Source organism: Oncorhynchus nerka, linkage group LG3, assembly GCF_034236695.1.
Source record: "Oncorhynchus nerka isolate Pitt River linkage group LG3, Oner_Uvic_2.0, whole genome shotgun sequence".
NCBI classification, from domain to species: domain Eukaryota; kingdom Metazoa; phylum Chordata; class Actinopteri; order Salmoniformes; family Salmonidae; genus Oncorhynchus; species Oncorhynchus nerka.
Window position 1 is genome coordinate 67,182,044 of NC_088398.1, and position 24,497 is coordinate 67,206,540.

The 24,497-nt window shown below is 45.3% G+C and overlaps 1 protein-coding gene across 1 annotated transcript in view; it reads left to right on the top strand.

Moving 5' to 3' along the window:
• Positions 1-24,497, top strand: part of LOC115126000 (unconventional myosin-XVI-like) — a 344,854-nt gene that overhangs the window by 36,116 nt on the left and 284,241 nt on the right. Inside the window, 3 exon segments of the mRNA XM_065005768.1 lie at positions 6,313-6,345; positions 9,732-10,652; positions 24,033-24,141. Of these exon segments, the coding sequence (XP_064861840.1) occupies positions 6,313-6,345; positions 9,732-10,652; positions 24,033-24,141 (1,063 nt within the window).

Genomic DNA, 24,497 nt, shown 5'->3' on the forward strand with positions numbered 1-24,497 from the left:
GGGTCAGGTCTGTGTTCTTCAGTATTAGTCTATCAGATTGGTTTGGGTCAGGTCTGGTGTTCTGGTCTGGTGTTCTGTAGTATTAGTCTATCAGAGGGGTTTGGGTCAGGTCTGGTGTTCTGCAGTATTAGTCTATCAGAGGGGTTTGGGTCAGGTCTGGTGTTCTGTAGTATTAGTCTATCAGAGGGGTTTGGGTCAGGTCTGGTGTTCTGTAGTCAGAGGGTTTGGGTCAGGTCTGGTGTTCTGTAGTATTAGTCTATCAGAGGGGTTTGGGTCAGGTCTGGTGTTCTGTAGTATTAGTCTATCAGATTGGTTTGGGTCAGGTCTGGTGTTCTGTAGTATTAGTCTATCAGAGGGGTTTGGGTCAGGTCTGGTGTTCTGCAGTACTATCAGAGGGTATTAGAGGGGTTTGGGTCATGTCTGGTGTTCTGTCAGTATTAGTCTATCAGAGGGTTTGGGTCAGGTCTGGTGTTCTGTAGTATTAGTCTATCAGATATGGTTTGGGTCAGGTCTGGTGTTCTGTAGTATTAGTCTATCAGAGGGGTTTGGGTCAGGTCTGGTGTTCTGTCAGTATTAGTCTATCAGAGGTTTGGGTCAGGTCTGGTGTTTCAGATTGGTTTGGGTCAGGTCTGGTGTTCTGTAGTATTAGTCTATCAGATTGGTTTGGGTCTGGTGTTCTGTCAGTATTAGTCTATCAGATTGGTTTGTTCTGGTGTTCTGTATTAGTCTATCAGATTGGTTTGGGTCAGGTCTGGTGTTCTGTAGTATTAGTCTATCAGATTGGTTTGGGTCAGGTCTGGTGTTCTGTAGTATTAGTCTATCAGATTGGTTTGGGTCAGGTCTGGTGTTCTGCAGTATTAGTCTATCAGAGGGGTTTGGGTCAGGTCTGGTGTTCTGTAGTATTAGTCTATCAGATTGGTTTGGGTCAGGTCTGGTGTTCTGTAGTATTAGTCTATCAGAGGGGTTTGGGTCAGGTCTGGTGTTCTGTAGTATTAGTCTATCAGAGGGGTTTGGGTCAGGTCTGGTGTTCTGTAGTATTAGTCTATCAGAGGGTTTGGGTCAGGTCTGGTGTTCTGTAGTATTAGTCTATCAGAGGGGTTTGGGTCAGGTCTGGTGTTCTGTAGTATTAGTCTATCAGAGGGGTTTGGGTCAGGTCTGGTGTTCTGTAGTATTAGTCTATCAGATTGGTTTGGGTCAGGTCTGGTGTTCTGTAGTACCAGGACTATCAGAGGGGTTTGGGTCAGGTCTGGTGTTCTGTCAGTATTAGTCTATCAGAGGGGTTTGGGTCAGGTCTGGTGTTCTGTAGTATTAGTCTATCAGAGGGGTTTGGGTCAGGTCTGGTGTTCTGCAGTATTAGTCTATCAGATTGGTTTGGGTCAGGTCTGGTGTTCTGTAGTATTAGTCTATCAGAGGGTTTGGGTCAGGTCTGGTGTTCTGCAGTATTAGTCTATCAGAGGGGTTTGGGTCAGGTCTGGTGTTCTGTAGTATTAGTCTATCAGAGGGGTTTGGGTCAGGTCTGGTGTTCTGCAGTATTAGTCTATCAGAGGTTTGGGTCAGGTCTGGTGTTCTGTAGTATTAGTCTATCAGAGGGGTTTGGGTCAGGTCTGGTGTTCTGTAGTTTGGGTTAGTCTATCAGATCTGGTTTGGGTCAGGTCTGGTGTTCTGTAGTATTAGTCTATCAGATTGGTTTGGGTCAGGTCTGGTGTTCTGTAGTATTAGTCTATCAGAGGGGTTTGGGTCAGGTCTGGTGTTCTGCAGTACCATGACTATCAGAGGGGTTTGGGTCAGGTCTGGTGTTCTGTAGTATTAGTCTATCAGAGGGGTTTGGGTCAGGTCTGGTGTTCTGTAGTATTAGTCTATCAGAGGGTTTGGGTCAGGTCTGGTGTTCTGTAGTATTAGTCTATCAGAGGGTTTGGGTCAGGTCTGGTGTTCTGCAGTATTAGTCTATCAGAGGGGTTTGGGTCAGGTCTGGTGTTCTGCAGTATTAGTCTATCAGAGGGGTTTGGGTCAGGTCTGGTGTTCTGTAGTATTAGTCTATCAGAGGGGTTTGGGTCAGGTCTGGTGTTCTGTAGTATTAGTCTATCAGAGGGTTTGGGTCAGGTCTGGTTTGGGGTCAGGTCTGGTGTTCTGTAGGGAGGGGTTTGGGTCAGGTCTGGTGTTCTGTAGTATTAGTCTATCAGAGGGGTTTGGGTCAGGTCTGGTGTTCTGTAGTATTAGTCTATCAGAGGGGTTTGGGTCAGGTCTGGTGTTCTGTAGTATTAGTCTATCAGAGTGGGTTTGGGTCAGGTCTGGTGTTCTGTAGTATTAGTCTATCAGAGGGTTTGGGTCAGGTCTATCAGAGGGGTTTGGGTCAGGTCTGGTGTTCTGTAGTATTAGTCTATCAGATTGGTTTGGGTCAGGTCTGGTGTTCTGTAGTATTAGTCTATCAGAGGGGTTTGGGTCAGGTCTGGTGTTCTGTAGTATTAGTCTATCAGAGGGGTTTGGGTCAGGTCTGGTGTTCTGTAGTATTAGTCTATCAGAGGGGTTTGGGTCAGGTCTGGTGTTCTGTAGTACCAGGACTATCAGAGGGGTTTGGGTCAGGTCTGGTGTTCTGTAGTATTAGTCTATCAGATTGGTTTGGGTCAGGTCTGGTGTTCTGTATTTAGTCTATCAGATTGGTTTGGGTCAGGTCTGGTGTTCTGTAGTATTAGTCTATCAGAGGGGTTTGGGTCAGGTCTGGTGTGGTGTTCTGCAGTATTATCAGAGGGTTTGGGTCTATCAGAGGGGTTTGGGTCAGGTCTGGTGTTCTGTAGTATTAGTCTATCAGAGGGTTTGGGTCAGGTCTGGTGTTCTGTAGTATTAGTCTATCAGAGGGGTTTGGGTCAGGTCTGGTGTTCTGTAGGTCTGGTGTTCTGCAGTATTAGTCTATCAGAGGGGTTTGGGTCAGGTCTGGTGTTCTGTAGTATTAGTCTATCAGAGGGGTTTGGGTCAGGTCTGGTGTTCTGTAGTATTAGTCTATCAGAGGGGTTTGGGTCAGGTCTGGTGTTCTGTAGTATTAGTCTATCAGAGGGGTTTGGGTCAGGTCTGGTGTTCTGTAGTATTAGTCTATCAGATTGGTTTGGGTCAGGTCTGGTGTTCTGTAGTATTAGTCTATCAGAGGGGTTTGGGTCAGGTCTGGTGTTCTGTAGTATTAGTCTATCAGAGGGGTTTGGGTCAGGTCTGGTGTTCTGTAGTATTAGTCTATCAGAGGGGTTTGGGTCAGGTCTGGTGTTCTGTAGTATTAGTCTATCAGATTGGGGTTTGTTCTGGTGTTCTGTATTAGTCTATCAGAGGGGTTTGGGTCAGGTCTGGTGTTCTGCAGTATTAGTCTATCAGATTGGTTTGGGTCAGGTCTGGTGTTCTGTAGTATTAGTCTATCAGAGGGGTTTGGGTCAGGTCTGGTGTTCTGTAGTATTAGTCTATCAGAGGGGTTTGGGTCAGGTCTGGTGTTCTGTAGTATTAGTCTATCAGATTGGTTTGGGTCAGGTCTGGTGTTCTGTAGTATTAGTCTATCAGAGGGTTTGGGTCAGGTCTGGTGTTCTGTAGTATTAGTCTATCAGATTGGTTTGGGTCAGGTCTGGTGTTCTGTAGTATTAGTCTATCAGAGGGGTTTGGGTCAGGTCTGGTGTTCTGTAGTGTTATCAGAGGGTTTGGGTCAGGTCTGGTGTTCTGTAGTTTAGTCTATCAGAGGGGTTTGGGTCAGGTCTGGTGTTCTGTAGTAGACTATTAGAGGGGTTTGGGTCAGGTCTGGTGTTCTGTTATTAGTCTATCTGGTGTTCTGTAGACTATCAGAGGGTTTGGGTCAGGTCTGGTGTTCTATAGTATTAGTCTATCAGATGGGTTTGGGTCAGGTCTGGTGTTCTGTAGTACCAGTCTATCAGAGGGTCTATCAGAGGGGGGTCAGGTCTGGTGTTCTGTAGTATTAGTCTATCAGAGGGGTTTGGGTCAGGTCTGGTGTTCTGTAGTATTAGTCTATCAGAGGGGTTTGGGTCAGGTCTGGTGTTCTGTAGTATTAGTCTATCAGAAGGTTTGGGTCAGGTCTGGTGTTCTGTAGTATTAGTCTATCAGAGGGGTTTGGGTCAGGTCTGGTGTTCTGTAGTATTAGTCTATCAGAGGGGTTTGGGTCAGGTCTGGTGTTCTGTAGTATTAGACTATCAGAGGGGTTTGGGTCAGGTCTGGTGTTCTGCAGTACCAGGACTATTAGAGGGGTTTGGGTCAGGTCTAGTGTTCTTCAGTATTAGTCTATCAGAGGGGTTTGGGTCAGGTCTGGTGTTCTGTAGTACCAGGACTATCAGAGGGGTTTGGGTCAGGTCTAGTGTTCTTCAGTATTAGTCTATCAGATTGGTTTGGGTCAGGTCTGGTGTGCTGTAATATTAGTCTATCAGATTGGTTTGGGTCAGGTCTGGTGTTCTGTAGTATTAGTCTATCAGAGGGGTTTGGGTCAGGTCTGGTCTGGTGTTCTGCAGTATTAGTCTATCAGAGGGGTTTGGGTCAGGTCTGGTGTTCTGTAGTATTAGTCTATCAGATTGGTTTGGGTCAGGTCTGGTGTTCTGCAGTATTAGTCTATCAGAGGGTTTGGGTCAGGTCTGGTGTTCTGTAGTATTAGTCTATCAGAGGGGTTTGGGTCAGGTCTGGTGTTCTGTAGTATTAGTCTATCAGAGGGGTTTGGGTCAGGTCTGGTGTTCTGTAGTATTAGTCTATCAGATTGGTTTGGGTCAGGTCTGGTGTTCTGTAGTATTAGTCTATCAGATTGGTTTGGGTCAGGTCTGGTGTTCTGTAGTATTAGTCTATCAGAGGGGTTTGGGTCAGGTCTGGTGTTCTGTAGTATTAGTCTATCAGAGGGGTTTGGGTCAGGTCTGGTGTTCTGTAGTACCAGGACTATCAGAGGGGTTTGGGTCAGGTCTGGTGTTCTGTAGTATTAGTCTATCAGAGGGGTTTGGGTCAGGTCTGGTGTTCTGTAGTATTAGTCTATCAGATTGGTTTGGGTCAGGTCTGGTGTTCTGCAGTACCATGACTATTAGAGGGGTTTGGGTCATGTCTAGTGTTCTTCAGTATTAGTCTATCAGAGGGGTTTGGGTCAGGTCTGGTGTTCTGTAGTATTAGTCTATCAGAGGGTTTGGGTCAGGTCTGGTGTTCTGTAGTATTAGTCTATCAGAGGGGTTTGGGTCAGGTCTGGTGTTCTGTAGTATTAGTCTATCAGAGGGGTTTGGGTCAGGTCTGGTGTTCTGTAGTATTAGTCTATCAGAGGGGTTTGGGTCAGGTCTGGTGTTCTGTAGTATTAGTCTATCAGAGGGGTTTGGGTCAGGTCTGGTGTTCTGTAGTATTAGTCTATCAGAGGGTTTGGGTCAGGTCTGGTGTTCTGCAGTATTAGTCTATCAGATTGGTTTGGGTCAGGTCTGGTGTTCTGTAGTATTAGTCTATCAGAGGGTTTGGGTCAGGTCTGGTGTTCTGTAGTATTAGTCTATCAGAGGGGTTTGGGTCAGGTCTGGTGTTCTGTAGTATTAGTCTATCAGAGGGTTTGGGTCAGGTCTGGTGTTCTGTAGTATTAGTCTATCAGAGGGGTTTGGGTCAGGTCTGGTGTTCTGTAGTATTAGTCTATCAGAGGGGTTTGGGTCAGGTCTGGTGTTCTGTAGTATTAGTCTATCAGAGGGGTTTGGGTCAGGTCTGGTGTTCTGTAGTATTAGTCTATCAGATTGGTTTGGGTCAGGTCTGGTGTTCTGTAGTATTAGTCTATCAGAGGGGTTTGGGTCAGGTCTGGTGTTCTGTAGTATTAGTCTATCAGAGGGGTTTGGGTCAGGTCTGGTGTTCTGCAGTATTAGTCTATCAGAGGGGTTTGGGTCAGGTCTGGTGTTCTGTAGTATTAGTCTATCAGAGGGGTTTGGGTCAGGTCTGGTGTTCTGTAGTATTAGTCTATCAGATTGGTTTGGGTCAGGTCTGGTGTTCTGTAGTATTAGTCTATCAGAGGGTTTGGGTCAGGTCTGGTGTTCTGGGTCAGTATTAGTCTATCAGAGGGGTTTGGGTCAGGTCTGGTGTTCTGTAGTATTAGTCTATCAGAGGGGTTTGGGTCAGGTCTGGTGTTCTGTAGTATTAGTCTATCAGATTGGTTTGGGTCAGGTCTGGTGTTCTGTAGTATTAGTCTATCAGATTGGTTTGGGTCAGGTCTGGTGTTCTGCAGTATTAGTCTATCAGAGGGGTTTGGGTCAGGTCTGGTGTTCTGTAGTATTAGTCTATCAGATTGGTTTGGGTCAGGTCTGGTGTTCTGTAGTATTAGTCTATCAGATTGGTTTGGGTCAGGTCTGGTGTTCTGAAGTATTAGTCTATCAGAGGGGTTTGGGTCAGGTCTGGTGTTCTGCAGTCTATCAGATTGGTTTGGGTCAGGTCTGGTGTTCTGTATTAGTCTATCAGAGGGGTTTGGGTCAGGTCTGGTGTTCTGCAGTATTAGTCTATCAGAGGGGTTTGGGTCAGGTCTGGTGTTCTGTAGTATTAGTCTATCAGATTGGTTTGGGTCAGGTCTGGTGTTCTGTAGTATTAGTCTATCAGAGGGGTTTGGGTCAGGTCTGGTGTTCTGCAGTACCAGGTCTATCAGAGGGGTTTGGGTCAGGACTGGTGTTCTGCAGTATTAGTCTATCAGAGGGGTTTGGGTCAGGTCTGGTGTTCTGTAGTACCAGGACTATCAGAGGGGTTTGGGTCAGGTCTGGTGTTCTGCAGTATTAGTCTATCAGAGGGTTTGGGTCAGGTCTGGTGTTCTGTAGTATTAGTCTATCAGATTGGTTTGGGTCAGGTCTGGTGTTCTGTAGTATTAGTCTATCAGAGGGGTTTGGGTCAGGTCTGGTGTTCTGTAGTATTAGTCTATCAGAGGGGTTTGGGTCAGGTCTGGTGTTCTGCAGTATTAGTCTATCAGAGGGTTTGGGTCAGGTCTGGTGTTCTGTAGTATTAGTCTATCAGAGGGGTTTGGGTCAGGTCTGGTGTTCTGTAGTATTAGTCTATCAGAGGGGTTTGGGTCAGGTCTGGTGTTCTGCAGTATTAGTCTATCAGAGGGGTTTGGGTCAGGTCTGGTGTTCTGTAGTATTAGTCTATCAGAGGGGTTTGGGTCAGGTCTGGTGTTCTGTAGTATTAGTCTATCAGATTGGTTTGGGTCAGGTCTGGTTTTCTGCAGTATTAGTCTATCAGATTGGTTTGGGTCAGGTCTGGTGTTCTGTAGTATTAGGTCCAGTGTGAGACAGGATCAGCTGTGGAGTAGGGGACAGGAGCAGCTGTGGAGTAGGGGACAGGATCAGCTGTGGAGTAGGGGACAGGAGCAGCTGTGGAGTAGGGGACAGGATCAGCTGTGGAGTAGGGGACAGGAGCAGCTGTGGAGTAGGGGACAGGATCAGCTGTGGAGTAGGGACAGGAGCAGCTGTGGAGTAGGGGACAGGAGCAGCTGTGGAGTAGGGGACAGGATCAGCTGTGGAGTAGGGGACAGGAGCAGCTGTGGAGTAGGGGACAGGAGCAGCTGTGGAGTAGGGGACAGGATCAGCTGTGGAGTAGGGGACAGGAGCAGCTGTGGAGTAGGGGACAGGATCAGCTGTGGAGTAGGGGACAGGAGCAGCTGTGGAGTAGGGGACAGGAGCAGCTGTGGAGTAGGGGACAGGAGCAGCTGTGGAGTAGGGGACAGGATCAGCTGTGGAGTAGGGGACAGGAGCAGCTGTGGAGTAGGGGACAGGAGCAGCTGTGGAGTAGGGGACAGGAGCATGCACAAGTGGAGGGATGGAGGGTGGGCTATTTTTGGCTTGATGTTAGGTCCTATTCTGGTTCTGCTGATCGGATCCGGTATGGTAGGGTGGCAACAGAACCTGTATGATGGGGTGGGCCTGAGTGACACTCAGAGAGGATGTTGCAGCAGTTGAAGAGCTGCCGGAAAGAGAGAAAGAGAGAGAGTTTGTCTGTGTATTCATCCCCTCTGCATCTCTTCCTCTTTCTTTCAGAGCAGGGATTGATTTACTGAAAGCAGCGCTGCATGTAGGCAGCCCAGTCAGTGGGCCTGTGTGTGATATAGTTAGGCCAAACACTTCGCCTGCCAAGGAGACCCCTGAAAATAGATACAGTATGCAGCACTCTGCAGGAGGAGGGAGAGAGAAGGGCGGGGAAGAGGGAGAATGAGGAAGGGTTTATTTTACCTCTCCACAGGAGGCAGTGACTACATTTATTCCGTTCACTTTCAAATGAGACCCACTTTCTAGTTAATGAGGTCACATCTACAGTACCTGTCAGCCAGAGGAGGGAGGGAGGGGAGAGAGAGACACAGAGGGAGAGAGACACGGAGAGAGAGATGGTGGTTGAATAATGGTGAGCCAATTCAAAAAGAGAGCGAGAGACAGGCGGGTGTGGGACAGATAGAGTTCAAGTTTAAACATGTTTTTAATGATTACACGCCTCTTCAACTTCCCTCTGGTGAATTGTGAGGGAAGACATATTCCATTTAAAAAAGTGTGTTTCTACTCATTTGTGTGTGTGACTGTGCGTGAGTAAATGTGTGTATATTTTGCGTGTGTGTGTGTGTATGTGTGTGTTCCTCAGAGTAAGATAACGTAAAGGCTGAGTAAAAATAGCAACCTTCTTAAAGATGCATTTCCTTTCTGCTCCTTTCCTTCATTCTTCTCCAGCACAGAATCTGTCAATGCAGTCTGCTGTGATTTACATTTAGCACACGGTGTTATCCAGACTGACTTAAAAGTGCAATTAGGGTTAAGTGCCTTGCTCAAGGGCACATCGACAGATTTTTCACCTAGTCGGCCCAGGGTTTTGAACCAAACTATCAGTTACTGGCCCAACTCTCTTAACCCCAGGCTACCTGCCGCCCCGTGATCAGAAACAAGACTCCTCTATCAGGGAATTAACTGGGAGAATTTGGTAGCAATTCCGATGTAACTGCTAATAAACATACGCTGAGTGTACAGAACATTAAGAACACCTTCCTAGTATTGAGTTGCAACTTTTGCCCTTAGAACTGCCTCAAATCTACAGGGATCCTGGCCCATGTTGACTCCAATGCTTCCCACAGTTGTCATATTGGCTGGATGTCCTTTGGGTGGTGGACTATTCTTGATACACACAGGAAATTGAAAAACCCAGCAGCGTTGCAGTTCTTGATACAAACCGCTTGCGCCTGGCCGGGCACCTACTACCATGCCCTTTTTAAAGGCACTGAAATCTTTTGTCTTGTCTATTCACCCTCTGAATGGCACAGATACACAATCCCTGTGAATTATAATGCACTATAACATTGTTATAGAATAGATGCACTTGAAATACATTGTTTATACTAGGAAGTGTTACCTGGAATTTCTCAAAGAATGTACTGGTTCTACAGTGGGGGAATGTAGCATTTTCAGAGTGATTTACTATAACAGAATGTTAGACAGGCTTGTCTTTGTCATTTTCAGAGTGATTTACTATAACAGAATGTTAGACAGGCTTGTCTTTGTCATTTTCAGAGTGATTTACTATAACAGAATGTTAGACAGGCTTGTCTTTGTCATTTTCAGAGTGATTTACTATAACAGAATGTTAGACAGGCTTGTCTTTGATTGTCATTCCCTTCGTCTCATCCTCCATTCATTCCTCTCCTTCTCCTCTCCATCGCTGTCCTTGGGTTTCCATCTCTCCCTTTTTAATAGAGGACAGCGTTTTTGCTGACGGAAATTGTACAGTGGCTGTATGGTCTGTGCTATCAGGGATCCTTGGTACGTCCCTACCAGTGGCTGCATGGTCTGTGCTATCAGGGATCCTTGGTACGTCCCTACCAGTGGCTGTATGGTCTGTGCTATCAGGGATCCTTGGTACGTCCCTACCAGTGGCAGCATGGTCTGTGCTATCAGGGATCCTTGGTACGTCCCTACCAGTGGCAGCATGGTCTGTGCTATCAGGGATCCTTGGTACGTCCCTACCAGTGGCTGTATGGTCTGTGCTATCAGGGATCCTTGGTACGTCCCTACCAGTGGCTGCATGGTCTGTGCTATCAGGGATCCTTGGTACGTCCCTACCAGTGGCAGCATGGTCTGTGCTATCAGGGATCCTTGGTACGTCCCTACCAGTGGCTGTATGGTCTGTGCTATCAGGGATCCTTGGTACGTCCCTACCAGTGGCTGTATGGTCTGTGCTATCAGGGATCCTTGGTACGTCCCTACCAGTGGCTGCATGGTCTGTGCTATCAGGGATCCTTGGTACGTCCCTACCAGTGGCTGTATGGTCTGTGCTATCAGGGATCCTTGGTACGTCCCTACCAGTGGCTGTATGGTCTGTGCTATCAGGGATCCTTGGTACGTCCCTACCAGTGGCTGTATGGTCTGTGCTATCAGGGATCCTTGGTACGTCCCTACCAGTGGCTGTATGGTCTGTGCTATCAGGGATCCTTGGTACGTCCCTACAAGTGGCTGTATGGTCTGTGCTATCAGGGATCCTTGGTACGTCCCTACCAGTGGCTGCATGGTCTGTGCTATCAGGGATCCTTGGTACGTCCCTACCAGTGGCTGTATGGTCTGTGCTATCAGGGATCCTTGGTACGTCCCTACCAGTGGCAGCATGGTCTGTGCTATCAGGGATCCTTGGTACGTCCCTACCAGTGGCAGCATGGTCTGTGCTGTCAGGGATCCTTGGTACGTCCCTACCAGTGACAGCATGGTCTGTGCTATCAGGGATCCTTGACGTCCCTACCAGTGGCAGTCGGTGCCGTTTAATATTAGGAAGGATGAGTTCTTTTTTTGATGTGCATGGCCTTATTCCTATTACAGCATATTGGATTACTTTCATTCATATTCCATTCACCCAGCTCAATGTAACATTGAAAGGTTTAGGCCACTGATACTCTAATTTGCCCTATGGCCATCATAGGTCCCTACTCCATTGAAGCATGTTTTTTTTAAAGGCCAAATCACCTTTTAAGTAACATCAAACCAAATATGGAGTTGATTTCAGATGATTTGGACGTTATATTTTTGAACATTCTCACATGTTAGCGGTTGCTATAGTGTGCTGAAGTTTGTAATGGCTGTTTCACGAAAAATTACAGATTCTCCTGGCCAATAGACTGCTTTCAGTGTGAAGAACCATCTAACATTGTAAATGTTAGAGGCAGCAACTCATTTAAGGTAAGGGTTAAGATTAGGGTAGGGTTTAGTGTCGGGACATCCCAGCACTTACCGTGGCTGTATGAGCTGGGATGTAGGGGGCTTGGTAATTGGGGAGGAGGGGGAGGAGAGGGTAGCATTATTGTCTCGTCCCCTCTCTATGTTTGATGGCGCTAATGCTAATTATCTTATCTCCGTATTGAAAACAGCTTCCCAATTTCCCATGCACTCCCAATACCCTCCATTGCATTCCCAACCTCGTTCCCAATCCCATTCCAAACCCCCATTCCCAGCTCCGGGTACTGCTCTGTCTCCAAACATCTTTCTGCCAGGATTTATCCTCTCTGTGTGACTGGTGAAGCCTCAGCCAGAGGAGAGGAGGGGAGTTTAGTCAGTGGTTTTATAACTATGAAAGGAGCCAATAGGCAACAGTAGAGTAGTGTTGCTGCATGCTAAACCTATCTGCCTCATATTAAATGTATGAGTCGGTTTAAATTCATTATTATGAGGGAGTTATAGTGAGTTATTTCCTTCAATGTATTGGTCATTCATTTACAGCTCTTTCATGTTGAATCCCCATGAGAATAATGATCCTCTATGATCAAATAGCCTTTAACCACAATGGCAACTATGAAGAAACGACATGATGTAGGCCTAGTCTGTAGAAGCCATCTCTGTCTATGGCGTCACTATAGTTCCCTATTCAGAGCCTAGAATCCATCGTGGCATCGCTGGTCCGTTATCATATCTGATTTAATTTCACTGTGTCAATTAGTTTCTCCTGATTTGCATGGCTAACAAGCCCCATGCAGGCAGCAATGAGATAAGCGATTGCCGATTAGTGGCTAATTGGCAGGTTGTCCTCATTCTGTTGCAATGTCTCCCAGCAGAAATGGTGAGTTCTATTCCCTAGGCACCAAGCGGAAAAACATGGGACGAAACTAGGAGATACTAATTGAACATGTCCAATAAGAAATGCTTGTTTTAGTTTTCCATTGCACAACGTTTTGAATTGTTTCAGTTGCATGCCCTAACGATCCCTACCATGATCTCAGTTTTCTCTCTTATGCTTTGCATTCTGAAAAGTTGTAAGGCTGTCTCGTCTGTTTTTTAAAATTTATTTTACCTTTATTTAACTAGACAAGTCAGTTAAGAACAAAATCTTATTTTCAATAACGGCCTAGGAACAGTGGGTTAACAGCCTGTTCAGGGGCAGAATGACAGATTTGTACCATGTCAGCTCGGGGATTTGAACTTGCAACCTTCTGGTTACGTGTCCAACGCTCTAACCACTAATACATTGCATTGTTGCTATTACAAACAAGGACTACATCAGGATTAAGTTCAGATGGTCAAACTCATGCTACTCTTTGTATTATGTTTTACCGCCACATTCGACTGGCGGCTGCTTTATTTTCACATCTGTAGATGGTGTAGTTGTCTTTAACTGCATGATTGACTACCAAGTTTAACATGATAGATATCAGCTAGGTAAAAAATATAATGAATAACACATGCATTCATCATTAACCATACTGTAACCCGGGCAGCAGGTAGCCTAGTGGTTAGAGCATTAGAGCGTTGGGCCCATAACCGAAAGGTTGCTAGATCGAATCCCCGAGCTGACAAGGTAAAAATCTGTTCTGCCCCTGAACAAGGCAGTTAACCAGCTGTTTCTAGGCCATCATTGTAAACAAGAATGTGTTCTTAACTGACTTACCTAGTTAAATAAAGGTCAAATAAAAAAGAGGCCCCAGTTGATATCCTCACTAGGTAGAGTAGTGATTACCCTGCAAACCAAGAACATTAGCTAAGATTCCCATTAAGTTCAAGATAGATAGATATAACCTGGTGGTGCAGAGGGTTAAGGTTCTGGCTGCAGAGCCAGAAGACAAGACAACATATTCTTTAACCATGTTTCTTTCGAACAAAACTATGAAATTGAAATAAAGTGGTTCTGTCTCCTACTGGTCATTACCACGCCTTCTAACAGAGGTGTCAGGACCATTGTACCTATATTTAAACACACCTCTTCCAGAGACCATCACCAATTGGTGACGCTCTTTTTCACAAGGTAAAATGTATATAGAGAGAACATCAATGGAATATATGCTATGAACGTCATAAAAACTGACTTATTTGGAATTTGTGGAACATTGTTCAACATTACAGGAATGACCTGTGCAACCTAACTTAAAACATTGTTTGAATGTCATCACAACTGACCATATTTTTTTTTTTGGGAACCTAACTCTTGTAAGGTATCCACACTGTTCCTGCAACCTAATTAAATGTTCTGGAAACCTTTAAAGAACTCAGAAAGGTTGTTCTGTCAACATTCTTGCAACATCAAAGGAAAGTTTTGTGCCCCCTGATTCAAACATGATCTGAATGTCAGCACAACTGGACAGTTTTATCTCTTGTCATATCCCCACAACCCAATGAAACATTCTGGGAACCTTTAAAGAACAGAAAAAAAATATTCTGGGAACATTATTGTAACATTGGGTGAATGTTTGTTACACCCTAAAAGAAGCATTGCAGAACGATCCACACAACTGGACAGTTTTTGTTTTTTGGGAACATATATTTTGTGATATCACCACGATGTTCCCATCAGCCTGTTGCCACAACCCAAAGGAACATTATGGGAACCTTTAAAGAAAAATACCAAATGTGTTCTGGGAATGTTTTTGTAACATTGAGTGAATATTTTTTGCACCCTAAAAGAAGCATTGTAGAATGATCCACACAACTGGACAGTTTTGTTTTTTTGGGAACATATATTTTGCGATACACTTCCCACAATCTAATAAAAGATTCTGGGAACCTTTAAAGAACCTTTTAAATGTGTTCTAGGAACGTTCTTACAACACTCTATAATCATCCGATCATCGACTGGACAGTTTTTGTGTTATGAGAACATTTGTAGCGACCGAACGAATGTTCTGGGAACTTTCACATAACTATTTTTTGTTTGCTGGGTACCATACTGTAGTAGTCTTGCTGGAGTCATAGCAGGAGCTGAGAATGACAGGTCAGGAACACCACCTCTCTCCTATTTACTCTACATGCGCACACACACACACACACACACACACACACAGTCCCTCGCCACGACCTGCAGAAAGGCTGTATGATTGGCACATTTGGGCTGGATTAAAAAAAAGTATGAAAACAGACAGCTAGGCATGCTCTCTTTTTGTCTTTGTCTTTCGCTCTCTCCTTCTCTCTTTCTTCATCTCTCTTGCTTTCTCTCTCTCTCTCTCTCTCTTTCTCTCCCCTCTCTCTCTCCCCCCCTCTCTCTCTCTCTCTCTTTCTCTCTTTCTTCATCTCTCTTGCTTACTCTCTCTCTCTCTGTGTCTCTCTCTCTCTTTCTTCATCTCTCTTGCTTACTCTCTCTCTGCTCTCCGTCTCAAAGCAATAAGCTCTTCCTCATGAATATACACAAAGCACCAGCTGATGTTGAATGTTAATTGTAACATTCATTAACCCCTAACTAACCCTGTTAATGAGTGACAACAGCTCCTGCTAGACCAGACCATAGAAATGGGTAGGCACTTTACCCTAAGATACAAAGGGGAAAATTCCGAATGCAGACCTCTATATTTAATATTGGTACATAACAAATCGTTCAGATTAACTTCATTAATTGTGTTTTTATTTCCTTGCCATTGACGGGTAGATTAATTCGAATCAAATTGTATTTGTCACATGCACCGAATACAACAGGTGTAGTAGACCTTACAGTGAAATGGTTACTTATAAGCCCTTAATTAACCAACAATGCAGTTTTAAGAAAAATAAGTGTAAGAAAGCATTTACTAAAATAAACTGATGTAAAAAAAAATACAAAAAAATAAAGAAGAAAAATAGAAATATAACATATAATTAAGGAGCAACAATAAAATAACAGTAGCGAGGCTACATACAGGGGGTACTGGTACAGAGTCAATGTGCGGGCACAGGTTAGTCGAGGTAATTAAAGTAATATGTACATGTAAGTAGAGCTCAAGTGACTATGAATGGATAATAAACAGAGAGTAGCAGCAGCTTAAAAATGGGGGGAGGGGGTGCAAATAGTCCGGGTAGCCATTTGATTAGCTGTTCTGGAGTCTTATGTCTTGGTGGTAGAAGCTGTTAAGAAGCATTTTGGACCTAGACTTTGTTCCAGTTGCAGAAGCAGGTGTTTAGTCCCAGGGTCCTTGGGTTAAATGCGGAAGACACATTTCAGTTGAAGGCATTCGGTTGTACAATTGACGGCACTATGGTGTTGAACGTTGAGCTGTTGTCAGTGAATAGCATTCTCATGTAAGTGTTCCTTTTGGCCCAGGTGAGAAAGGGCAGTATGGAGTGCAATAGAGACTGCTCCATCTGTGGATCTGTTGGGGAGGTATGCAAATTTTAGTCAGTCTAGGGTTTCTGGGATAATGGTATTAATGTGAGCCATGAACAGCCTTTCAAAGCACTTCATGGCTACATATGGGAATGGTCGGTAGTCATTTAGACAGGTTATCTTAGTGTTCTTGGGCACCGGGACTATGGTGGTCTGCTTGAAACATGTTGGTATTACAGACTCGGACAGGGAGAGGATGAAAATGTAATTGAAGACACTTGCCCATTTGTCAGCACATGCTTGGAGTACACGTCCTGGTGATCCGTCTGGCCCTGCGGCCTTGTGAATGTTGACCTGTTAAAAGGTCTTACTCACATAGGCTATGGAGAGCGTGATCACACAGTCGTCCGGAACAGATGATGCTCTCATAGATGCTTCTGTGTTGCTTGCCTCAAAGCGAACATCGAAGTTATTTAGCTCGTCTGGTAGGATTGTGCCACTGGGCAGCTCGCGACTGTGCTTCCCTTTGTAGTCCGTAATAGTTTGCAAGCCCTGCCACGTCCAACAAGCATTGGAGCCGGTGAAGTAGGATTCAATCTTAGTCCTGTATTGACGCTTTGCCTGGTTGATCCATTAGATGCATTAGCTCTCATGTTTCCCTAATGTTTAGAGATTTATTTTGATGAATTGCAGGATGTTTAAGTTCCAGGTGTTTGTGGTTTGCATTTAACGGTCCAGGGCGCTGAGATATAAGGGTTTGGACTGCAGATTTGGGTTCAGCATTTGCAAGTCACCCTGTAGCCTATGTCCATCGTCTAGATATTCCTCTTCCTCCATTCTCTATATTAGGTAAAACCGTCTCCAACCCCCTCTACACCTCTCTGTCTGCCTGAGGACTAGCCCATTCATCTCGTGTTCTGTCCTAACATGGTCGTTAGAATTCTATTAGCGGTAAATATTCAATAAGGAGCCTCAGTTAAAGACCCCTGTCCCTCTTATCTGCCCCAGCCCAGCCACAATCGTTACACTGCAACATATTTTATTGTTTAGGCAAACAGCAATGTACGGGGAAGGACTGACAATGGCGACTTGAAAGGAAATGTGTTAGCTTAAAGTGGAACTGACAGTGTTTTAACTCCTTAGCAAATAAGAAACAAACAGACAATCATAATATCAGTAAAAAAAAAGATCAAATTCCCAGTTAATGCTACAAAACCAATTTCATAAGTGTCACGGTTTTCATATGATGAAGGAGAGTCGGACCAAACTGCAGCGTGTCGATTGCAATTCATCTTTATTAAACAAACGTAAAACACGACAAAACACTAACACTACAAAAACAATAAACGAAACGAAAACCGAAAACAGCCTATACATGTGTCTACTAACCTCTAACAAGGACATCAAGACACTAAGGACAATCACCCACAATACAACCAAAGAATATGGCTGCCTAAATATGGTTCCCAATCAGAGACAACGATAAACACCTGCCTCTGATTGAGAACCACTCCAGACAGCCATAGACTTTCCTAGAACACCCTACTAAGCTACAATCCCACTAACATACACACCAAAACCCCCAGACAACACACCACAATACAAAAACTCCATGCCACACCCTGGCCTGACCCAATACATGAAGAAAAACACAAAATACTTACCAGGGCGTGACAATAAGAGGTTTTAAAAATAAGTTCTACTTGACTAACAAGTCCATGACGTATAGGCGTTATTGGCAAACTAGAATGATGCAGTTCAAGCAATGATTAGCGAATATAATTCACCAATACATTTCTTGGTAGTCCAAAAAATATTGCTATCAGGATGTAAATCACAGACTGGTACATTGTTTGCTGCCTCCTCCCATTCAGTGAGAGGAAGGGAGTGAGAGGAAGCTCGGGAGTGAGAGGAAGCTCGGGAGTGAGAGGAAGCTCGGGAGTGAGAGGAAGCTCGGGAGTGAGAGGAAGCTCAGGCAGGTAGATAGATCTACCAGATCCTGGCTGGCTGGTTGTCTCAGCAGATCCTGGCCGACTGGCAGATCCTGGCCGACTGGCAGATCCTGGCCGACTGGCAGATCCTGGCCGACTGGTGCTACTGGCGGATCCTGGCCGACTGGCGCTACTGGCGGATCCTGGCACTTCTGGCGGATCCTGGCACTTCTGGCGGATCCTGGCACTTCTGGCGGATCTAACTGATCCTGACAGACTGGCGACGCTGGGCAGACTGGCGGCGCTGGGCAGACTGGCGACGCTGGGCAGAATGGCGACGCTGGGCAGAATGGCGGCGCTGGGCAGACTGGCGGCGCTGGGCAGACTGGCGGCGCTGGGCAGACTGGCGGCACTGGGCAGACTGGGAGCGCTGGGCAGACTGGCAGCGCTGGGCAGACTGGCAGCGCTGGGCAGACTGGCAGCGCTGGGCAGACTGGCAGCGCTGGGCAGACTGGGAGCACTGGTGGCGCTGGACAGACTGGAGACTCCGGCAGCGCAGGAGAGGAGAAAGGCTCCGACAGCGCTGAACAGGCGGGAGGCTCCGGCAGCGCAGGAGAGGAGACAGGCTCTGGCTGCGCTAAACAGGCGGGAGACTCTGGCAGCGCAGGAGAGGAGACAGGCTCTGGCTGCGCTGAACAGGCGGGAGACTCCGGCAGCGCAGGAGAGGAGACAGGCTCTGGCTGCGCTAAACAAGCGAGGCGCACAGGAAGCCTGGTGCGAGGAGCTGCTACCGGAGGACTAGAGTGTGGAGGTGGCACAGGATGGGCTAGACCGTGAAGGCGTACTGGAGATCTTGAGAGCAGTGTTGGCACAGGACGTGCAAGGCTAGGGATGTGCACAGGAGGCCTGGTGCGTGAGACTGGCACTAACTTCACCAGCCGACTAACACGCACCTCAGGACGAGTATGGAGCGCTAACCCAGGTGCCATCAAATCCCCGACACGTTCCGTCGGTCGAATTCCATGCAAAAAGCACCAACACAGCAACTCCCTCATTTCTCTCTCCTCCAAGTTCCCCATTAACTCCTTCACAGTCTCTGTTTCGCTCACCTCCAACACCGGCTCTGGTTCTGGTCTCCTCCTTGGCTCCTCACGATAAACAGGGAGAGTTGGCTCAGGTCTGACTCCTGACTCTGCCACACTCTCCCTGAGCCTCCCCCAATACATTTTTGGGGCTGATTCTCAGGCTTCCATCCGCTACGCCGTGCTGCCTCCTCATATCTGCGCCTCTCAGCTTTTGCCGCCTCCAGTTCTTCCTTGGGGCGGCGATATTCTCCAGGCTGAGCCCAGGGTCCTTTACCGTCCAGTTCTTCCTCCCATGTCCATTTCTTCAGGTGGTGCAGCCTCTCCCACTGCAGCTGCTGCTGCTCCTGCTGCCTCTCCTGTGGCTCCTGCCTGTTAACACGCTGCTTGGTCCGTTGGTGGTGGGTGATTCTGTCACGGTTTTCATATGATGAAGGAGAGTCGGACCAAACTGCAGCGTGTCGATTGCGATTCATCTTTATTAATCAAACGTAAAACATGACAAAACACTAACACTACAAAAACAATAAACGAAACGAAAACAGCCTATACATGTGTCTCCTAACCTCTAACAAGGACACTAAGGACAATCACCCACAATACAACCAAAGAATATGGCTGCCTAAATATGGTTCCCAATCAGAGACAACGATAAACACCTGCCTCTGATTGAGAACCACTCCAGACAGCCATAGACTTTCCTAGAACACCCAACTAAGCTACAATCCCACTAACATACACACCAAAACCCCCAGACAAAACACACCACAATACAAAAACTCCATGCCCCACCCTGGCCTGACCCAATACATGAAGAAAAACACAAAATACTTAGACCAGGGCGTGACAATAAGAGGTTTTAAAAATAAGTTCTACTTGACTAACAAGTCCATGACGTATAGGCGTTATTGGCAAACTAGAATGATGCAGTTCAAGCAATGATTAGCTAATATAATTCACCAATACATTTCTTGGTAGTCCAAAAAATATTGCTATCAGGATGTAAATCACAGACTGGTACATTGTTTGCTGCCTCCTCCCATTCAGGATGCCCTCTTTCAGTTTCAATGCCTCAATATTTTGGACAAGAACAGATGAATGTAACTATGGCTGGGAATGTCAATACAATCAAGCTAGCAATGGCAATTAATCCTAAGTCATAATGTGGCTAATAGGCTAGCCTATCTATTCATGTACCTCTTTATTAAGCAAGACTAAAACCTGGATGCTAATGTTAGCTAGCTACTGTAGCTTCTGGGAGGATGTCATGTCATTGGAGGAGTAGGTGAGTGATCGACTCCCCCCCCCCCCATCCTTATCTGGTGGTACAGCTAGATGCAGGTGCTAAAAAGTATCTTTGCTAGCTAGCTATGCTGAACTTGAACAACTGTTATCCTGTTAGCATATCTCTTCCGTTCATAAATTCACTCTGGCTACCTACTTCGATTACTCTCATCTGAGTGTGACAGAGCACAGAATAATTCATAAATTTACAAAAATGCAACACCAGTGTCAGTAAATGTAGGGGGGAAAAAATAAGAGTCATGATTAAATGTAAACAGCCTAACCAGCTCTGCTAAGGCGAGTGAAATTGTTAGAGTGAGGTGTTCTCCCATTTGTGTCTGGAAGTAGCAAGCCAACTTTGGCCAGTTAACTTGTGTACTTGACTGCTGTTGAGGAACACACGGATCAACCCTACTCCTTGGTCAGAGCATCCAGGGTAAATCGTGCAGTATGTGCTAGGAGAGCGAAACTCTCTGAATTTACAAACCGATAATCTTACAACGCTCTGAATTTACTAACGACCCAGAGCGCATTCTGGCACACTGGCGGCAGTTTATGAACTAGTTATCAATTAAATGTATTTTCCTTTGATCAAATGGGCGGGCAGGCAGACAAGTTCCCATTCAGTTGTCAAAATGTGGGTTGGGACAAGCAATCATTGACAGGCAAGCTGCAGAAGTACGAGCAGGCTACTATTCCCCATCGTTTATCCGTGCAATTTTGACGGCCAACTAGCTAAACAAGTTTGAGTGTGTTTATCTTATGTTTAGCTCATCTCGCTCTGGCCAGCATTAGTTGTTGATCTTGTTGTTGTTGATGTGCATAACTGAGGGAGAGAGAGCCTACCTTTTCATGGTTGTTTGATTAATAGGACTGTAAAGTTCCCAAATGTAAGAGGTCTCCCGTGGTATTTGCATATTTTCAGAAATCCATTCAGTTGTATGAGCAAGATGTTTTCTTAGGTTTTATTTACAGCAGTGTCTTTTAGTTGTCCAAACACACAGCTGCTTTCTCACTCTATATTGCTAAAGAATTTTCACAATTGCCCTACTATGCATCATTCCCAAACATTCTAATAATTTATCAAATGTAAAAATGACCAAATCTAAGTGTTTCCTTGTCAGCAAATGTAAAAAAATATATTTTTCCAGGGACTGTACATGAACAGATTTTAATAAGATTTCATGTTGCTAAAACGCTGTTAGTTCCACTTTAAGTAAGTTAAGTAAATTATAGTGAGGGAAAAGGGGATATTGACAGAGATAAAGAGACAGAGGGAAAGCGAGAGAGAGAGAGAGAGAGATGGCGTGTGACAGAGAACAACCCAGTAGAGAGGTGGCCACCCCCCACAGAGAAGCCAGCAGAACAGCCCACCTCAGCTCCTGACAAAAGTCTCGACACCACAACAGAACGGACCACACCAGATCCTGACCATAGCGTTGACATCACAGCAGGACAGACAAATGAAGAACCCCAAGCCCAGGGGATCCTACCCCCTCTGACCACCCCCCCTATCAGCCACCCTGATAGCCCTCCTGACAACCGACCCATTGAGGACATACACAAGACACAGATTGTACTTTTTCCCAAACACAGAGTGTCTTAACTCTGGTGTCCAAACACCCTAGACCTTCTGTCTGAGGACCAACTAGGGTCACCCAGCCACATAATAATACACACAGCCACAAGGAGCAGAGCAGGAAAGGGTGGACACATCACCAAAGGGAGTGATTGAAAAAGCCTCTTCTACTTTACCCAACGCGCAAGTGGTCTCCACCCTGCTAACACGAAAAGACTTCCACCCTGCTACCATACAGCGGGTAAGCACAAGTATTTCTCATGATTGTGTCTCAAAACCAAATGTTTACCTGGCCCACCATTTCACCCTGGACTTGAACAGCCTTTACGACCAAGTCTACCTATACAAGGCAGCAGTGTCCACCTTCGCCCGGACCCTAAAGGACATCGCCCTCAAACGCAGTCCCAACACTTCACACAGGAGCAACAGATCAATAAACACCCCGCCCATACTAGCAAGACACTCTCCCCCTGGACCTACACATAGAGGACCCATGCCGAGAAGACCCACCTCAAGACCACAGCACCACCAGCCACCTTGGGAAAATCCTCTGCATTATCATTAACAGCAGACTTGTACATTTCCTCAGTGAAAACAATGTACTGAGCAAATGTCATTACTGTACGACAGACCACGTATTTACCCTGCACACCCTAATTGACAAACTAATCAAAACAAATGCAAAGTCTTCTCATGCTTTGTTGATTTAAAAAAAGCCTTTGACTCAATTTGGCATGAGGGTCTGCTATACAAATTGATGGAAAAAAAAAACATATAACATTATAAAATCCATGGACACAAACAACAACTGTGCAGTTAAAAACACACACATTTCTTCCCACAGGGCCATGGGATGAGACAGGGATGCAGCTTAAGCCCCACCTTCTTCAACATTATATCAATAAATTGGTGAGGTCACTAGAACAGTCTGCAGCACATGGCCTCAACCTACTAGAATCTGAAGTCAAATGTCTTCTGTTTACTGATGATCTGGTACTTCTGTCACCAACCAAGTAGGGCCTACAGCAGCACCTAGAAGTTCTGCACAGATTCTGTCAGACCTGGGTCATGACTGTAAATCTCAGTATGACAAAAATAATGATGTTCCAAAAAAGGTCCAGTCGCCAGGATCACAAATACAAATTTAATAGACACCGTTGCCCTAGAGCACACAAAAAACTATACATACCTTGGCCTAAACATCAGCACCACAGCGACAAGGCAAGAGCCTTCATTGCCATCAAAAGGAAAATAAAATGCGGCATACCAATTAGGATCTGGCTAAAAAAATTCAAAACGGTTATAGAACCCATTGTCATGTATGGTTGTGAGGTCTGGGGTCCGCTCACCAACCAGAAATTCACAAAATGGGACAAAAAACAAATTGAGATTTTGCATGCAGAATTCTGCAAAAATATCCTCCATGTTTAACGTAAAACACCAAATAATGCATGCAGAGCAGAGTTAGGCCAATACCCGCTAATTCTCAAAATCCAGAAATGAGCCTTTAAATTCTACAACCACCTAAAGGGAAGCGATTCCAAAACCTTCCTTAACAAAGCCATCACCTACAGAGAGATGAACATGGAGAAGAGCAAGCTGGTCCTGGGGCTCTGTTCACAAACACAAACAGACCCCACAGAGCCCCAGGACAGCAACACAATTAGACCCAATCAAATCATGAGAAAACAAAAAGATAATTACTTGACACATTGGAAATAATTCATTCCAAAAGAGAGCAAACTAGAATGCTATTTGGCCCTAAACAGAGAGTACACAGTGGCAGAATACCTGACCACTGTGACTGACCCAAAGTCAAGGAAAGTTTTGACTATGTACAGACTCATTGAGCATAGCCTTGCTATTGAGAAAGGCCGCCGTAGGCAGACATGGCTCTCAAGAGAAGACAGGCTGTATGCACGCTGTCCATAAAATGTGGTGGAAACTGAGCTGCACTTCCTAACCTCCTGCCAAATGTTTGACCATGTTAGAGACACACATTTCCCTCAGATTACACAGATCCACAAAGAATTTGAAAACAAACCCAATTTTGATAAACTCTCATATCTACTGGGTGAAATACCACAGTGTGCAATCACAGCAGCAAGATTTGTTACCTGTTGCCGCAAGAAAAGGGCAACCAGTGAAAAACAAACACTATTGTAAATACAACCCATACCTATGTTTATTTATTTTCAATGTTGTACTTTAACTATTTGCACATCGTTACAACAGTGTATATATACATAATATGACATTTGAAATGCCTTTACTATTTTGGAACTTTTGTGAGTGTAATGTGTACTGTTCATTTTATTGTTTATTTCACTTTTGTTTATTGTCTATTTCACTTGCTTTGGCTATGTTTACATATGTTTCCCATGCCAATAAAGCCTTTGAATAAAAACATTGAATTGAGAGAATAGTAAAAGGCAGAGTTGTGCACACATCCCTGCCATGGGGCCCCCACAGTCCCATATTTAATGAGTTGATTAAATACCTCCATTGAGTGTTTATGTCCTTGTGGTTCTCCTCAGGTACACACTGCTGGGAGGGCCTGATAATTGGGCGTACATTATCATCGATCCCCCTCTGATAAATGACCTGAGAAACCACTCAACTTATTTGTGTCTCTCTTCTGCTTTCTCTCCCTCCTCGTTCTATGGTGGGTTCCGAACGTTCCGGGTGTTTTGGAAGGCTGGGGTGAATGTTCTACTGCAGGATGTGAACGGGAACATTCCACTGGACTACACCACCGAGGGAACTGAGACCAGCTACATCATCCGAAAACACCTGGAGGAAAACGGTAGCACAACACTCCTAACAGGATTTACTATTGTGTTGTGTGTGTAGTGTTATGTTGTTGTGTTTTGTTGTTGTGTAGTGTTGTTGTAATGTTGTGTTGTGTTGAGTTATGTTGTGTTGTGTAGTGTTCTGTTATGTATTGTTGTGTTGTGTAATGTTGTGTTGAGTTGTGTTGTGTAGTGTTCTGTTGGGTAGTGTTGTGTAGTGTTCTGTTGTGTTGGGTAGTGTTGTGTAGTGTTCTGTCATGTATTGTTTGGTTGTTGTGGTGGTAGCCCTATTGTTTATTTTGCATAAATGTTCATATAAATCAAATCAAATGTTATTGGTCACATACATATGCGGGTGTAGAGAAATGCT